The sequence below is a fragment of the Drosophila yakuba genome, chromosome 2R, assembly GCF_016746365.2.
Source record: "Drosophila yakuba strain Tai18E2 chromosome 2R, Prin_Dyak_Tai18E2_2.1, whole genome shotgun sequence".
Classification (NCBI taxonomy): domain Eukaryota; kingdom Metazoa; phylum Arthropoda; class Insecta; order Diptera; family Drosophilidae; genus Drosophila; species Drosophila yakuba.
In genome coordinates this window covers 7,190,333-7,209,125 of record NC_052528.2, presented here as the reverse complement: position 1 = coordinate 7,209,125, position 18,793 = coordinate 7,190,333, and the positions used below count along the sequence as shown (strand labels likewise).

Sequence of the window (18,793 nt, the reverse complement as noted above, 5' to 3'; positions counted from 1 at the left end):
GCTGGCAATTATTAAGACATTAGCAGGTTTTGGCTAATTTATTTGCACAAATCAAATTTATAATATGCTGGCTTTACTGGTAGGTGGCACGTGACAACAAAAACAATACATAAAATTTGTGCCAGCAATTTGTTTGTGTAGTGAAAGCAAAAAACAATGAATACATGATAAGAAAAAAATTCGAATGGCGTTCCATAGAACAACAGTATTAAATGTCAAATTTCTTTTTCATGTCATTTAATGCAAGCATCCTGAAAATTAAGAACATGTTCGATTAACTACGCCGTCAGTTTTCGCTGAAAGTTGACCGATTGACAAAGATTTTCATCTTCTTTGGCCCAAATCCAGCAAAGGGCACTGAGCGGAGGAGAATATTTTCATATACAGGAACCGAGCAGAGCCATTGCCTTCACCCTTATACTATGAGTGGCGCCCCAATGTGATACTTGGGCTACTACAGGAGCCATTTTTCCATATGTTTTTAAATACAGCCTGATGGGTTATATTTTGAGACATCACTTGATACTAAGGGCATTACAATTGACACTGATGAAAACGATCAACAATTTAGATCGCAACGTTTCGAAGAAGGAGTCACTTGCTTGTCACGCAATGGAAAGAATATCGATGAAAGCACTCGTCTATTCTACATACTCTAAAAAGGCGAAGAATCGAAACCGTTTGGACTTTAACCATTTGCCACCGGAGCAGATATTCTTCCTAAATGCCGCCCAGTTTTTTGTGCGGCAATAGCGATATGAATATGCGTTTACAGAGAGCTTACGACGGGCTTGACAAGGCTTTTGGGTGTAGCCGAAGTAAGCCTCACCATCAAATTTCGGTTGTGATGAATAATACTTACATTATACTTTGATAATACTCACATTATTAGAGGCATTAAGACAACAATTTTTTCTCAAAAAAGGTTTAAATACTTTTATAAATAAAACATTGTGTATTACAAAATAACGTTTGTATTGTTTCTCGCAATTTTAATCGAATCGTCGGGGAACTCGACTATAGCGTTCTCTCTGGTTTTATTTCTTGGATTTTGTGTGTCTACTTTTTAAAAATTAGGTTTTAACTATTCATAGTCAAAAGAATCTGAATCATCTGAATCCTCGTTTTCAGAATTAAATTCGATTTCGTAACCACCGAAGACTTCTTCGTACGAATAAGAGACATTTAATATTGACTCATCAATGTCTTCCACCTGCAAGAATTCCATTTATAATAATTTAAAAATTCTGTTACACTCTGGATACTTACATGGATTTTCGGGTAAATGTTTTTACTAAAAATGCCTAGTTGTAGTGGTTTCTGATTTGCGGGATCTCTAATAGATTTCAGAACATTGTTTACTTGGCTGACTAAGTCTAAAGCCACCCCATAAAAAAATCCCAAATCGACGCAATCGAGCTGTGGACAATACCGAATAATTGACAAGAAGCTATCGCTATTTAATTTACATCCATAACTATCAAATATACTCAACGATTTTAGTTCATTCAATCTACTGAGGTCTGATAAATTATCACACATTTTCGTCAAATCAACATTTAGTGTTTTTAGTGATTTAATCTGTGATATTTCACGGATCTCAGCAGAACATGTGACAGGAGCTTGAAGTTTCTCCAACTTTGAATCACTTTTTTGGGCAAAGGCACGGAAAAGATTTGTAGGCGGAGCGCCACGGTGGATAAGTAATTCTTTAAGGTTTTGTATATTGGCCAAATGATCTATGCCCGTCTCATTACGCAATGAACATGTTAAAGATTCCAATGTTTCGAATTGAGTCAAACATTCACATTCGCTACCACCAATCCAGTTGCATAGCTCCAATTTTTTGAGAGTCATTGGTGACTTGAGTGCTATAACCCTTAGCATAGTTTCCAAAGGAGTTTTGATAAAGCCAATAGTTAGGTCCTCTAGCTGAGGTAGTCTATCTAATATTTCCGCACACTCCGCATCAACAAAGCCAGCACATAATCTTTTCAGTCCCGTTATTTTAATAACGTCAACCGTTTCAAAAAAATTCAGTTTTTTGTGGCTTATATCTAAGTCACAAAGTAGCTTTTTTTTTAGCGAAGAAAACAGAGAGGGAGTAACCCACATTGGGTTAGTATATTCAATAATAATTAATTCTTCGATACTGGAGTTTGCTAGCTCAGCAAAGAATTTGAGGTCATCCTCGTTTGATAAACGACACACCAAAGTTTTTAACGACCTCATTTGGCTTATCTTTAAAACCTCTTCGTGGGTGAGTTTTCCAGTTTTTAAACATTTAATTGTGTTTTTCTCAGCAAGTTTTGTCAAAAGTTTTATAAGATTGCCATCTCCAGAATGGTATATTTCCAAGTTCTCTAATTTGTTTAGATCTGCCAGTTTCTGAACACCAGTCACATCTGACAAGCAGCATCGAAGCGACCTAATGGTTTGAATTTCGGTCACTTTGGAAATATCTTCGAAACGAACGCTTTCTAAGTCGGAACGGTATGGTTGTAGATCGGATAAATCCAATTCTTCGATTGTACTTAAATTGTCCGCGAAAGCATCGAAGATCGTATTAAGATATTCCAAATTCTGATGCCCTAAAATCACGAGGGTATTAATATCCTTTAGTTTGGCAAGGGGAATAGCAAAATCGGTGTTTTCACAATTACGCAGATAGATCTCTAAACGTTTTTCTGCCCTCCATAGTGTAATGGTAACATCTTCACTGAATATGGTTGCTTGCACCTGGCATTTGCTTAGCAGATTATGGATTACATTAGAAGTAATGAAATTTTGGCGGAAATTGAGTTTCATGTGTTGCAAGTTAGTCATCTGACTGAAGTTGATATCAGGCACGTCGTGTAAGTGGCATGCGAGGAATCGAAGTGACTTTATTTTCGCGAGCTCTTCAATCTCAGCTTGATGCAATCGTGCATAATTTATTTTACATGACTTTAAAGCGAATGACCCGTTTGGAGCCATTGATCGCAGGAATATGGCAAGTGAATCGGGATTTTCTAAACAATACGTCTTATTTTGTACAACCAAGCGAGTGAGATTAGGCAGTTTTGATAAAGATCCCATTTCACTAATGTTAGATTTATTATGTAACTTTAACTCAAGTTTACCTTCAGACCATATAAACTTGATCTTAACCCCTTCACCCAATCTAATGGTGGCCAGAGAATCCTCTATTGAATTGCTGTCGTCCTCCATTGCAGATAAATCGTACTCGGCCCTAAAAATTGCATTCCATTTCCATTTATATATTCGTTCATAATATGCTTTGGTTTCGTTCACACGCAAACATCGTAATGAATTTAAAGTGGCAAACGTTATAGGTCGATGAATGTCGGTTAGGTAATCTTCGATTTTTAGTGTCAAAGGTGGAAGACTCGATGGCCTGTGCCACTTTTTTAAATTGCTAAAAAACAGCGATTCCGACTCGCTTCTTTGTAACCCAGTAACCAAAATGTTTTTCAGATTGGGCAAGTTTACTAGTGGTTCATATTGGGATGCCACGTCACCCGCATTCAACGTGATTCTCAGTTCTTCGATATTGGCGCAATGGGGTATGATATCGGAAAGATCTCCATGCACTTCAGTGCTTTCAAAGCTCAACTTGGTTAGATTTTGGTTGGAGCTGAGAATGTCAGCCAATGCGTCTGCATTAAGCGTTAAGTCAAATTTTAACGTTTCTTGGTGCGTGCGGCCCGATGAGATGCCTTAAAATACAATTTAAATGCAATTAATTTAAGTGTAGGAGTCTTTAAGAGTTTAAGATCGCTACTTACCTGTTATCTTAATATGTACGTATAAGCCTTGAAAAGACAGTTGAAGATCGAACGGACTTTTTTCCCTGACCGATTCCAGAAAGGATCTCCAGAAAATTTCTTCGTTTTTCGATTGCTTATTCACTCGAAGATCTATAAGCAGCTTTATGGTCCTGCACGCTAGTGCCAACTCAAGATCCTTGTAAAGGATCTTGTGATGATCCGCAAGCAATTCGACGAAGAATTCGTGGGCCAAAACAAAATTTTTTAAGTCATTGTAGACTAGAGTCCCCATTTCAACATGGCGCTCATTTAACTGGCAATCAGTAATTACGTATTTCATTATTTCCAAAATACAGTCGGCATTAAGAACAAACATGCCATTACCGTCCATTTTTAAATATACATACACGTATGTATGTATAACATACACGTATGTATGTATAACTAGCGGTAAGTAGGTTTAGACTGAAATGAACCATAGAATATTAGGAACCTAATTATGAATGCATTGAAAGTACATACGATAGTCAATATTCGTGGAACTTTTCTTAACATTTAATGCCGAATAAGTGCAAACTTTTTTGGATGATGTGACAGAGTTTCGGAATTATGTTATTAACTTATGATTTTTAAGTTGCGATGTAGAAAAGAAAATGTGTGTAGGGAAAATAAATACCTTTGGGATAACAAAAGGGAAACAGATTTTTTTGGTTAAAATCTTCACAGTCTACAAATATAAACACCCTTTTGGAAAAACACAAGACGCTTTGAACAATGTGCACTTCACATTAGAAACACAAAAACCAGAGAGTCATGAATCAACTCTTAGGTTGGGTAAACGTAAACAACACACTAAATCGCCGCTTGGGAATCAGCTGATAAGCATGCTCGCAATAGCCGAGTTCACATCCACCAGATGTTCAGCTTAGCAGGGTTCCAGCCCCAAATCATTACGATCCCAAGTGCTTCGCCCCAATCTTATTTTGATTCAGCTTCATCACGTATTGTTTTGCTTCACTCAGTTCTTATTAAGCTGCTTAATATACGATCTACATATGTTAGTGCGTAAAGAGGAAATATGAAGATAAAAATATTTATTCATCAGAAGTAGATCGATTATTCATCAGAAGTATATCGATATATTTATACCCTTGTGTGTTTTGCACACCACTATTTCGGTTCCACCACTACTTCGCTTCACACGCTTTTTTCCGTTTGCTCGGTTCGTTCGGCAACTCAAAATACAAATTTCCAAATTAGGCAGCAGCGTGCAATTAATGCGAAGCTTCAGCGGACAAAGTGATCAGCAGAAAATCATGATCATGAAGATAAAGATATTTTTTTATCAGATGTATATCGATATATTTATACTCATGTGCGTTCTGCACACCACTATTTTGGTTCTACTACTATTTCGCATCGTTCGGCCATTCAAAATATCAATTTAAATATTACTAACTAATTAGGCGATTAGCAATCTTAGGAGCAGTTAGGTCCCATATGCGCTAACACCTACTCGTCAATTTTAATAACGAAATGTAATTAAATACATATAGTTGATTTTTCTAACTAGCAAGCCGCAAGGAAAGGCAGCTTTTGCCTTATTGCCTAGGTAAGGTAAGGTGAAAGGTTTTCAAATTTTTCTGTACCTAGGTAAAGATAAAAGGTAAAAACAAGTTTACGAATTTTTTAATTTTTTATTCGGTACTTTTTAAAATTAAAATAACAATTCATGTTTAAACTTACGAAAACTATTATAGTATGATTAACTTACTTAATTAATGGTTTTTTAATCATAACTAAGGTTTCGAATACGTTATCTCCCAGCCTATTTCTTTTTGGAGTTAGTATTTGACCCCCGCAACTAAAAATTCTTTCAACGGGAGCAGAGCTGGAAAGGACAGTGTTAAACTTTAAAAATACATTGAGAATTCGCTTATATTTATGCAAAGAAGTAACATTTTTGTCGAGATCGTTTAAATAGGCTTAAACTTCCAATTCAAATTTACGGTTTTCTACATCTTTTTCCTCTTTTGACTTAAAAGCTGTGTCCGAGTTGTAAAACTCTTCCGAGTCATTTTTCAAAACACTGTCGCTTACAACATTTTCTTCGTATTCTTTTCTTCAAATATTTACCGAACGCAAATTTTGTTGTTCAGCTACCTGGCTTGAACTTTGGAAACGGACGAAATTTGCTTGCTTAGGCTCTGATGATTTATTCTCTTCCTTTTTTGCCACTTTTGATTTCATGGCCTCATAGCTGTTTGGATGCACCCTCTACAAAAAAAGTATTAATAGAATAAAATATTTTTAAAACTTCATAACATTTAATTTTGTGACAGAATTTTAATTTTCGCGAAAGATTGTATGTGCGTATGTAAAAATGAATGGCTACTTCAATACATATTATCAATATTTTGGCTCCAATTATTGTATGTGCGTATGTAAAAATGAATGGCTACATCAATAAATATTATCAATATTTTGGCGCCAATTATTGCATGTGCGTATGTAAAAATGAATGGCTACATCAATATATATCATCCATTTCCAATATATATTGATGTAGCCATTCATTTTTACAAACGCAAGAAATTCCGTCACAAAAGCACACATACATATGTATGTATGTATGAAATAAAATGTGCTTTTAAAGGCGCTTTTATTTACAAAATCATTTTATTCCATGTACGTATGTATGTACATATGTATAAATACACATTTCGAGCATAAAATATTTTCCGAGAAAACACTCTTTTAACACATTACAAAATTTGATTTTGTCAACAAAATGTTCTTTAATTTCAAAAGTATAAACGAACTTTTATATCTCGAAGCACAGAACTTATACTTATTTTCATTTACTTTACTTCACTTTTAATAAGCACAGAAATTCACACATATGAACATATAATATAATTTTATTATACTTGCCTTAAGATGTTTGTGTAAATTTCCAGTCGAATTTTCGTCGAATTTAATCGCTTTATTTACACACAATACACATTTGAAATCTGGCTTAAAAAATTGGCCATTTAAAACAAAAGGTAGTTCCTTTTTATTTGAGCTTTCTTTTACGGACATTTTTGATTCAAGCTTATAATAACCGACTGGATTTGCGTGGAAAATAGTGCAATTAGAATCGAAACATAAATAATTTCCTATGGTGGAATCAGCTTATTTTTATACCCGTTACTCGTAGAGTAAAAGGGTATACTAGATTCGTTGAAAAGTATGTAACAGGCAGAAGGAAGCGTTTCCGACCATATAAAGTATATATATTCTTGATCAGGATCAATAGCCGAGTCGATCTGGCCATGTCCGTCTGTCCGTCCGTATGAACGTCGAGATCTCAGGAACTACTAAAGCTAGAAAGTTGAGATTAAGCATACAAACTCCAGGGACATAGAAGCAGCGCAAGTTTGTCGATTCATGTTGCCACGCCCACTCCAACGCCCTCAAACCGCCCAAAACTGCCACTCCCACACTTTTGAAAAATGTTTTGAAATTTTTTCATTTTTGTATTAGTTTTGTAATTTTCTATCTATTTACCAAAAAACTTTTTGCCACGCCCACTCTAACGCCCACAAACCGCCCAAAACTGCCACGCCCACACTTTTGAAAAATGTTTTGAAATTTTTTCACTTTTTTATTAGTCTTGTAATTTTCTATCGATTTACCAAAAAACTTTTTGCCACACTTTTGAAAAATGGTTTGATATTTTTTCATTTTTATATTGGTCTTGTAAATTTCTATTGATTTGCCAAGAAACGTTCTGCCACGCCCACTATAACGCCTACAAACTGCCAAAAACTGTGTTTAAGACTCTCCTTTTCCCTTCCACTAGCTGAGTAACGGGTATCAGATAACTCGACTATAGCGTTCTCTCTTGTTATACCCGTTACTCGTAGAGTAAAAGGGTATACTAGATTCGTTGAAAAGTATGTAACAGGCAGAAGGAAGGGTTTCCGACCATATAAAGTATATATATTCTTGATCAGGACCAATAGCCGAGTCGATATGACCATGTCCGTCTGTCCGTCTGTCTGTCCGTCCGTATGAACGCTGTGATCTCAGGAACTACAAAAGCTACAAAGTTGAGATTAGCATACAGACTCCAGAGACATAGAAGCAGCGCAAGTTTGTCGATTCATGTTGCCACGCCCACTCTAACGCCCTCAAACCGCCCAAAACTGCCACTCCCACACTTTTGAAAAATGTTTTGAAATTTTTTCATTTTTGTATTAGTTTTGTAATTTTCTATCTATTTACCAAAAAACTTTTTGCCACGCCCACTCTAACGCCCACAAACCGCCCAAAACTGCCACGCCCACACTTTTGAAAAATGTTTTGAAATTTTTTCACTTTTTTATTAGTCTTGTAATTTTCTATCGATTTACCAAAAAACTTTTTGCCACACTTTTGAAAAATGGTTTGATATTTTTTCATTTTTATATTGGTCTTGTAAATTTCTATTGATTTGCCAAGAAACGTTCTGCCACGCCCACTATAACGCCTACAAACTGCCAAAAACTGTGTTTAAGACTCTCCTTTTCCCTTCCACTAGCTGAGTAACGGGTATCAGATAACTCGACTATAGCGTTCTCTCTTGTTATACCCGTTACTCGTAGAGTAAAAGGGTATACTAGATTCGTTGAAAAGTATGTAACAGGCAGAAGGAAGGGTTTCCGACCATATAAAGTATATATATTCTTGATCAGGACCAATAGCCGAGTCGATATGACCATGTCCGTCTGTCCGTCTGTCTGTCCGTCCGTATGAACGCTGTGATCTCAGGAACTACAAAAGCTACAAAGTTGAGATTAGCATACAGACTCCAGAGACATAGACGCAGCGCAAGTTTGTCGATTCATGTTGCCACGCCCACTCTAACGCCCACAAACCGCCCAAAACTGCCACGCTTACACTTTTGAAAAATGTTTTGATATTTTTTCATTTTTATATTGGTCTTGTAAATTTCTATCGATTTGCCAAAAAACTTTTTGCCACGCCCACTCTAACGCCCTCAAACCGCCCAAAGCTGATACGCCCACACTTTTGAAAAATGGTTTGATATTTTTTCATTTTTATATTGGTCTTGTAAATTTCTATTGATTTGCCAAGAAACGTTCTGCCACGCCCACTATAACGCCTACAAACCGCCAAAAACTGTGTTTAAGACTCTCCTTTTCCCTTCCACTAGCTGAGTAACGGGTATCAGATAACTCGACTATAGCGTTCTCTCTTGTTATACCCGTTACTCGTAGAGTAAAAGGGTATACTAGATTCGTTGAAAAGTATGTAACAGGCAGAAGGAAGGGTTTCCGACCATATAAAGTATATATATTCTTGATCAGGACCAATAGCCGAGTCGATATGACCATGTCCGTCTGTCCGTCTGTCCGTCTGTCTGTCCGTCCGTATGAACGCTGTGATCTCAGGAACTATAAAAGCTACAAAGTTGAGATTAGCATACAGACTCCAGAGACATAGACGCAGCGCAAGTTTGTCGATTCATGTTGCCACGCCCACTCTAACGCCCACAAACCGCCCAAAACTGCCACGCCCACACTTTTGAAAAATGTTTTGATATTTTTTCATTTTTATATTGGTCTTGTAAATTTCTATCGATTTGCCAAAAAACTTTTTGCCACGCCCACTCCAACGCCCACAAACCGCCCAAAGCTGCTACGCCCACACTTTTGAAAAATGTTTTGAAATTTTTTCATTTTTGTATTGGTCTTGTAAATTTCTATCGATTTGCCAAAAAAACTTTTTGCCACGCCCACTCTAACGCCCACAAACCGCCAAAAACTGTGTTTAAGACTCTCCTTCTCCCTTCCACTAACTGAGTAACGGGTATCAGATAGTCGGGGAACTCGACTATAGCGTTCTCTCTTGTTATTATTGTGGAGTTTGATTATTTTGTTCAAAGGAAAATTATGAAAAAGTCTATTTAGTAATAAATAAAGCAAACACAAATATTTCAGTACCCTAGCTTACCTAATTCTCTAGGTATAAAAAATTTGTACCTAGGTAAGGTCAAAGGAAGCATAACATTTATATACCTAGGTAAGGTAAAAGATACCACAAAATGGTACCTTGGTACAAGTATCAAGGTACTCCCTAACACTGTCCACCAATCGCTTGCGGCTCCTTCAAATATAAAGGGCATCGTGTGGACGAGCTGGTCCATGTGAATTCCATACCCGGTCGCCCACTGCTCCATCTTACTGATGAATTCCAATGGCTTGCTTGACCCTTGGAACCGGATACCCCAGCTTCGTACTTGATCCACGATTTCTGCTTCTACCCTCCGCTCCACCTTCTTGTCCTTTCCCTCCTCCAATTCCTCCTTTTGCTCCTCTGCCTTCGTTACCACTAGTAGTGCTGCACTACGCGCCGGACTTCTGTTCTTCTTGTATCTCCGCGTTAATTTTGCGAGTCTCTCTTTCACTGCTCCGCTGTGATCCGTTCCTTTCGCGAGTGTGGCTAATGTCCGCCTCAATTCCACGTTCCTTCCCGACGTTTCCAATCCGAACTCGGCTGCGTATCCCGTTAGTTCGTCTTTTGTTGCCAGTTACACCCAACTCGACATTCCTCTCTCGGTGCAAGTTCTCTTGAAACCCCTACACCTGTTCGGGCGCCACTGTGACGATCTGTTAGTGCTCGGATGGCTCAAGGATGGCCAGGAGCCGTCTCAGATATTTATTTGATTCAGGTGGGGTTGCTGGAAGAGAATCCGACCCGGGTCCCAGAGGAGAAGACGAGAGAATGATACAATAATTGGGTCTTTATTCGGGAATAAAACAATGTGTTCCCAGTCGCTTCAGATGGGCTGCAATCCTCGTGGCGAGATCGGCGGCTGGTTGGCTCGGGCGCGCCTGGTCTCGTCCCTGGAAAGATTGTACAGCTCTGCGATGGATACGGGTGGGTGCCGGACTCCCGAGATCGTTGAGTCACGTCGCCGATGGTTTCCCCACTGCCTGTGAAAGAGAGATAGTTGGAATAGACCGCTCCGGTCTGCCAGTTAACAGTTTAGAGGCCGGTTAGGTCTGCTAACGGTGAGAACAGTTTTGAAACCGATTAGGTCTGCTACTGGTGAGAATGGTTTAGAGGCCGATTAGGTCTGCTAAGTATGAGAAGAGTTGTAGAGGCCGATTAGGTCTGCTAAGTATGAGAAGAGTTGTAGAGGCCGATAAGGTCTGCTAAGGATGAGAACAGTTTAGAGGCCGATGAGGTCTGCTAAGGATGGGAACAGTTTAGAGGCCGATGAGGTCTGCTATGTATGAGAAGAGTTTAGAGGCCGTAAGGTCTGCTATGTATGAGAAGAGTTTAGAGGTCGATAAGGTCTGCTAATGGTACACGCGGGTCGGTGAACAGAGTCGGAGAATGAGACGTAATATGCAAATACTACTATGGTTAGTTAGTTACCACCTACTTGCCCGCCTCCTGTGGCTCTGTCGATTCCTTACCGCTGATCCTTCTCCTGGTAGCTCCTCCTCCTGGAGGTCTTGTCGCCGATCGCCGGCCGAACTGAATGCCTTCTAGAGGGCTGGGGTGCGCCTTATATAGCGGTTTGACAGCGGATAGTGTCCGCATATCCCAACTGATTTAATGCTGTATTAGTGTGGCCGATCTATGTCGGGCCAGTGTGACCCTTTGCGCGTGATCTTGGCGCGCGCGAGTATTGTGTTTGAACTCGAATGCGGGTTGTGCGTCTTACTTCATTTATTGATTCCATGTTTATATGTTCTAACTAAATATGTTCACTTCATGTTTTTCCCTTATAATACTATGTGCGGGTTTCGGCGCGTCACAAGACAAATTTTCAAAAAAGCGAAAAAACAAGAAAGAAACTAGTATGAGAAGCAGGGGATTCGAGATAATCTTCACTAGCTATTTTTTCATTGACTGTCAACCCAAGCGTCAACCCATTAGCCTTATTAATCTGAAAACATATTAAACTTATTAAGCTGAAAACAAACAGAAAGTTTCTACACAAACAAAATTCTATCCCCTCTAACAGCCGAACTGCTAGCAATTGACAAAGCCGATAATTATTTTATAATTAATAATAAACTCATGGAATACACCGTCATAAGGAATATTCACTGTAGTGAGTTGGAGCATAAAAGATGCGGAAATAAATAGAATCAGTATTATTAGTATGCAGAATTTGCTGTAAACAAACTGCGGGACTACTGCGAACTTTTACTAGGAACAATAAAAAAAACGCTGGTTTAAAAATCCCAATTGCAAACATAAGCCTACAGATATCAAAATAACAAAAGCAGAAATTCAGCAATAACGCGTTGGACAATTATACTTTAAGCAAGATGCATGTTTTAAACAATAACATGTGTGAAAATTGTATCACATATGTATGTATATGAAAATTGATTTTAACAAGCGTAAAGGTATGTTTTCTTTAAACAAAGCAATGGAGTATGTTTAATTTCTATTTTACACTCAATGAAATTGTATTTCCTACAAGAGTGGGTTAAAGTCCTGTGGGATGTCAATCGAGGTCGAAAGCCTAGGTAACAATAGTATTTCTGGTCTTTGATGCGACGGTTTATGTTCCAGTGCGCTCGCACTAAACTAAACACCCTTTGTGGCGGCCAGCTCCAACACAAGACTTCTAAATGGCATCCTTAATTATGTGGACGAGGAGGGCAATTCCTGTGATAATTACTGCAACCAACGACTCCTTCTTAGATATTATACAAATGCTACAAACTAATGGACGAACTAATGAGCAGAGTTCTTAATCGCCGCTCTTAAAGGCATCCAGTGTAGATGGCACGGTCCTTCGTTACTACCTTAGTTGCCGTTAAGCACCGCGAAATATGTGTGACGTGGGCCAGTACATGAAACTGGTTTCTCTAGGCGAAGGGCTCACATGGTCCCAGTTCGAGATGAATGGTAATTCTTGGCCCCAGGAAGAATTTAAATGGCTTGAGACCCTGACTCATCTGCATCGCTACGGTCTAACTATCGTTTTATTAACCTTGTCGAACCCACGAAATGCCAGCGAGTACCTGGTAGAATTAGATATACCCACTTTCGTAAAAGAACTGCCGCACAGTTTTATTGAAATTTTATCCATTCTGTATATCATGAGTTCGAATTGTCGGTTAAAACGAATATCAATCCGAACGACAAACTGAATACATATATCAATATTCCCGACTTGGAGAGAGAATTCGGTCACAACTGGCAGTGCACAGTGCTTGCGCCCATAGGCAAGAAATGAAAATAATGTTTCCAAATATTTACGAAAAGTAACCAGATTGTCCCTAAAATGTCCAAATATGTCTATGGCAAAACCGTTTTGTCTTAACTTTAACGGGACATTCTAAAAATATAGTGTAAACGGAGAACAACTGTTCATTTTTGCAGCACAGCGGAGTTTTGATTACTTTTCGTCGCAACAAAAGGTGCATTTCAAAGTGGTCAAACTTGCGATTGATAGGTCCAATTTTAATGATTTAAAATGAATTTTAAAGTTTCAGGTATTTACTTTAATAAATTCTTATTGTGAAATTCATTAAATTGATTTATCATATTTGGTGAATTTTAGATGGATTATACCTTTTTTGTGTATTTTGTGAACGTCTTTTCTATATTTAGCTAAAGTTTTAGTTATGTTCCCACCAAAACCCCCCAATGTGAGTAGAATCTGTGTTTTCTTTAACTGTTGGCGCGCAAATTTCAGTACTTTTCTGTCCTCAAGGAGCTAATGGACAAACGGGATGCCCAGGTGGTGGCTAACTACATTCGCAAGAATCCGCAAGCAATTCCACGAAGAATTCGTGAGCCAAAACGAAGTTTATTAAGTCATTAAAGTCAACAATCCCCATTTCCACATGGCGGCCCTCATTCAACTGGCAATCAATAATTACATATTTCATTATTTCCAAAATACTGTCGGCATTGAGAACGGTTCCGTCCATTTTTTGTATAAATATACATACATATAACTAAGCGATAAGGTAGGTTTAGACTGAAATGAATCATAGAACTTTAGGAATCTAATTATGAATCCAGTGAAGGTGCATACGATGGTCTATATTTGTGGAATATACTGTTACCATTCTTACTATTTGTTCAACGGTATTTTCATCGAATGAGTGCAAATTCTTTTGCATGATGTGACAGAGTTTCGGAATTATGTTATTAATTTATGATTTGTGATGTAGAAAACAAAATGTGTGTTGGCAAAATAAATACCTTTGGGGTAATAAAAGGGCAACAGATTTTTTTGGTTAGAATCTTCACAGTCTACAAATATAAACAACCTTTTGGAAACACACAAGATGCTACAGATGCAACACTCTAAATCGCCGCTTGGGAATCAGCTGATAAGCATGCTCGGTCACAACTGGCAGTGCACAGTGGTTGCGCCCATAGGCAAGAAATGAAAATAATGTTTCCAAATATTTACGAAAAGTAACCAGATTGTCCCTAAAATGTCCAAATATGTCTATGGCAAAACCGTTTTGTCTTAACTTTAACGGGACATTCTAAAAATATAGTGTAAACGGAGAACAACTGTTCATTTTTGCAGCACAGCGGAGTTTTGATTACTTTTCGTCGCAACAAAAGGTGCATTTCAAAGTGGTCAAACTTGCGATTGATAGGTCCAATTTTAATGATTTAAAATGAATTTTAAAGTTTCAGGTATTTACTTTAATAAATTCTTATTGTGAAATTCATTAAATTGATTTATCATATTTGGTGAATTTTAGATGGATTATACCTTTTTTGTGTATTTTGTGAACGTCTTTTCTATATTTAGCTAAAGTTTTAGTTATGTTCCCACCAAAACCCCCCAATGTGAGTAGAATCTGTGTTTTCTTTAACTGTTGGCGCGCAAATTTCAGTACTTTTCTGTCCTCAAGGAGCTAATGGACAAACGGGATGCCCAGGTGGTGGCTAACTACATTCGCAAGATATCTATTTGATGAATTTACAGAAGGCAGAGAACCCATGGAGTGTGTGTCACATGTGCGCAGCAACTTTTCAATGACAGCTTTCTGGAATTAAAGGACTTCTAGGAACTACGTTGGCCGATTAATATGAAGTGCGTTTACAGAGAGCTATCTACAGGTTTCAGCTATTTGAAAAGTCTTTTGGATGTAACCGAAGTAAGCCTTAGCACCAAAAATGTCGGTTGTGGTGAATACCTTGTATATGGGCTGAGAATTACACAGTAATTGAGGCATTAAGATAACAATTGTTTTGCAAAAAAGTAATATATACTTTTATAATCACATTATCACATAATCACTATCACGGTTATCTGATAGTCGGGGAATTTGACTGTAGCGTTTTCTCTGGTATTATTTGTCAGATTTTGTGAGTCTATTTCTTAAAAATAAGGTTTTAACTAATCATAGTCAAAAGAATCTGAATCGTCTGAATCCTCGTTATCAGAATTAAATTCTATTTCGACAGCACCCATTTTTGTTTCGTACGAATAAGAGACGTTCAAGATTGACTCATCAATGTCTTCCACCTGAAAAAATACCATTAATAATAATTTGAAAATTCTGTTAGACGTGGATTACTTACATGGATTTTCGGGTAAATCGATACACTAAAAATACTTAGTTTTAGCGGTTTCTGATTTGCGGGATCTCTAATAGATTTCAGAACATTGTTTACTTGACTGACTAAGTCTAAAGCCACCCCATAATAAAATCCCAAATCGACCCGATTAAGCTTTTGACAATACCGAAAAATTGATAAACAGCTATCACTATTTAATTTACATCCACAACTATCAATTATACTCAACGATTTTAGTTCATTCAATCTACTGAGGTTTGATAAATTATCACACATTTTCGTCAAATCAACATTTAGTGTTTTTAGTGATTTAATCTGTGATATTTCACGGATCTCAGCAGAACATGTGACAGGAGCTTGAAGTTTCTCCAACTTGGAATCACTTTTTTGGGCAAAGGCACGGAAAAGATTAGTAAGCGGAGCGCTATCTCGGTGGATAAGTAATTCTTTAAGGTTTTGTATATTGGCCAAATGATCTATGCCCATCTCATTACGCAATGAACATGTTAAAGATTCCAATGTTTCGAATTGAGTCAAACATTCACATTCGCTACCACCAATCCAGTTGCATAGCTCCAATTTTTTGAGAGTCATTGGTGACTTGAGTGCTATAACCCTTAGCAGAGTTTCCAAAGGAGTTTTGATAAAGCCAATAGTTAGATCCTCTAGCTGAGGTAGTCTATCTAATATTTCCGCACACTCCGCATCAACAAAACCAGCACATAATCTTTTCAGTCCTGTTATTTTAGAAACGTCAACCGTTTCAATAAAATTAAGTTTTTTGTGCCATATATCAAAGTGACCAAGTTGTCTTGCCCTTATCGTATAAAACAGAGAGGGTGTAACCCATATTGAGTTATTATATTCCATAATTATTATTTCTTCGATACTGGAGTTTGCTAGCTCTGCAAAGAATTTGAGGTCATCCTCGTTTAATAAACGACTCACCAAAGTTTTCATCGACCTCATTTGGGTTATCTTTAAAACCTCTTCGTGGGTGAGTTTTCCAGTTTTTATACATTTAATTGTATTTTTCTCAGCAAGTTTTGTCAAAAGTTCGATAAGATTGCCATCTCCAGAATGGTATATTTCCAAGTTCTCTAATTTGTTTAGATCTGCCAATTTCTGAACACCAGTCACATCTGATACGCAGCATCGAAGTGACCTAATGGTTTGAATTTCGGTCACTTTGGAAATATCTTTGAAACGTACGCCTTTTAATTCGGACCTGTAAGGTCGCAATTCGGATAAATTCAATTCTTCGATCGTACTTAAATTGGCTGCGAAAGCATCGAAGATCGTATTAAGATATTCCAATTTCTGTCGCCCTGAAATCACGAGGGTATTAATATCCTTTAGTTTGGCAAGGGGAATAGCAAAATCGGTGTTTTCACAATTACACAGATGGATCTCTAAACGTTTTTCTGCCCTCAATAGTGTAATGGTAACATCTTCACTGAATATGGTTGCTTGCACCTGGCATTTGCTTAGCAGATTATGGATTACATTTGAAGTAATGAAATTTTGGCGGAAATTGAGTTTAATGTGTTGCAAGTTAGTCATCTGACTGAAGTTGATATCAGGCACGTCGTGTAAGTGGCATGCGAGGAATCGAAGTGACTTTATTTTCGTGAGCTCTTCAATCTCAGTTTGATGTAATCCTGCATAATTTATTTTACATGACTTTAAAGCGAATGACCCGTTTGGACCCATTGATCGCAGGAATTTGGCAAGTGAATCGGGATTTTCTAAACAATACGTCTTATTTTGTACAACCAAGCGAGTGAGATTGGGCAGTTTTGATAAAGATCCCATTTGACTTATGTCTGAATTGTCGTGTAACTTTAACTCAAGTTTACCTTCAGACCATATAAACTTGATCTTAACACCTTCACCCAATCTAATGGTGGCCAGAGAATCCTCTATTGAACTGCTGTCGTCCTTCATTGCAGATAAATCGTACTCGGCCCTAAAAATTGCATTCCATTTCCATTTATATTTTCGTTCATAATAAGCTTTGGTTTCGTTCACACGGAAACATCGTAATGAATTGAAAGTGGCAAACGTTATAGGTCGATGAATGTCGGTTAGGTAATCTTCGATTTTTAGTGTCAAAGGTGGAAGACTCGATGGCCTGTGCCACTTTTTTAAATTGCTAAAAAACAGCGATTCCGACTCGCTTCTTTGTAACCCAGTAACCAAAATGTTTTTCAGATTGGGCAAGTTTACTAGTGGTTCATATTGGGATGCCACGTCACCCGCATTCAACGTGATTCTCAGTTCTTCGATATTGGCGCAATGGGGTATGATATCGGAAAGATCTCCATGCACTTCAGTGCTTTCAAAGCTCAACTTGGTTAGATTTTGGTTGGAGCTGAGAATGTCAGCCAATGCGTCTGCATTAAGCGTTAAGTCAAATTTTAACGTTTCTTGGTGCGTGCGGCCCGATGAGATGCCTTAAAATACAATTTAAATGCAATTAATTTAAGTGTAGGAGTCTTTAAGAGTTTAAGATCGCTACTTACCTGTTATCTTAATATGTACGTATAAGCCTTGAAAAGACAGTTGAAGATCGAACGGACTTTTTTCCCTGACCGATTCCAGAAAGGATCTCCAGAAAATTTCTTCGTTTTTCGATTGCTTATTCACTCGAAGATCTATAAGCAGCTTTATGGTTCTGCACGCTAGTGCCAACTCAAGATCCTTGTAAAGGATCTTGTGATGATCCGCAAGCAATTCCACGAAGAATTCGTGAGCCAAAACGAAGTTTATTAAGTCATTAAAGTCAACAATCCCCATTTCCACATGGCGGCCCTCATTCAACTGGCAATCAATAATTACATATTTCATTATTTCCAAAATACTGTCGGCATTGAGAACGGTTCCGTCCATTTTTTGTATAAATATACATACATATAACTAAGCGATAAGGTAGGTTTAGACTGAAATGAATCATAGAACTTTAGGAATCTAATTATGAATCCAGTGAAGGTGCATACGATGGTCTATATTTGTGGAGTATACTGTTACCATTCTTACTATTTGTTCAACGGTATTTTCATCGAATGAGTGCAAATTCTTTTGCATGATGTGACAGAGTTTCGGAATTATGTTATTAATTTATGATTTGTGATGTAGAAAACAAAATGTGTGTTGGCAAAATAAATACCTTTGGGGTAATAAAAGGGCAACAGATTTTTTTGGTTAGAATCTTCACAGTCTACAAATATAAACAACCTTTTGGAAACACACAAGATGCTACAGATGCAACACTCTAAATCGCCGCTTGGGAATCAGCTGATAAGCATGCTCGCAATAGCCGAGTTCACATCCACCAGATGTTCAGCTTAGCAGGGTTCCAGCCCCAAATCATTACGATCCCAAGTAATTCGCCCCAATCTTATTTTGATATAGCTCCAACACGCATTGCTTTGCTTCACTCAGTT

At 37.7% G+C, this 18,793-nt stretch overlaps 2 protein-coding genes across 10 annotated transcripts; both read right to left on the bottom strand.

Moving 5' to 3' along the window:
• Positions 1–958: 958 nt before the first annotated feature.
• Positions 959–4,627, bottom strand: LOC26534994. The gene is made up of 4 exons (XM_015197372.3): positions 4,447–4,627; positions 3,789–4,235; positions 1,270–3,719; positions 959–1,213 (listed from the first exon to the last, which is right to left on the bottom strand). Exons 2-4 carry the CDS (start codon positions 4,159–4,161, stop codon positions 1,085–1,087), a joined length of 2,952 nt encoding a protein of 983 aa, XP_015052858.1. The 5' UTR covers positions 4,162–4,235; positions 4,447–4,627; the 3' UTR covers positions 959–1,084.
• Positions 4,628–10,545: 5,918 nt separating this feature from the next.
• Positions 10,546–18,662, bottom strand: LOC26535293. 9 transcript variants are annotated; one of them, XR_005560795.2, is made up of 4 exons: positions 17,873–18,655; positions 15,351–17,803; positions 11,246–15,294; positions 10,546–10,756 (listed from the first exon to the last, which is right to left on the bottom strand). XR_005560795.2 is itself a non-coding variant. In XM_015197410.2 (4 exons), the coding sequence occupies exons 2-4, from the start codon at positions 18,237–18,239 to the stop codon at positions 15,166–15,168; spliced, it is 2,949 nt and encodes a 982-aa protein (XP_015052896.1). In that variant the 5' UTR covers positions 18,240–18,289; positions 18,517–18,662; the 3' UTR covers positions 10,546–15,165. The 9 variants fall into 9 exon arrangements, 3 of the variants coding, with proteins under 3 accessions (XP_015052896.1, XP_015052895.1, XP_039229161.1); XR_006245162.1 differs by having other exon boundaries at positions 10,546–13,797; positions 13,877–15,294; XR_006245163.1 differs by having other exon boundaries at positions 10,546–13,779; positions 13,877–15,294.
• Positions 18,663–18,793: the final 131 nt, after the last annotated feature.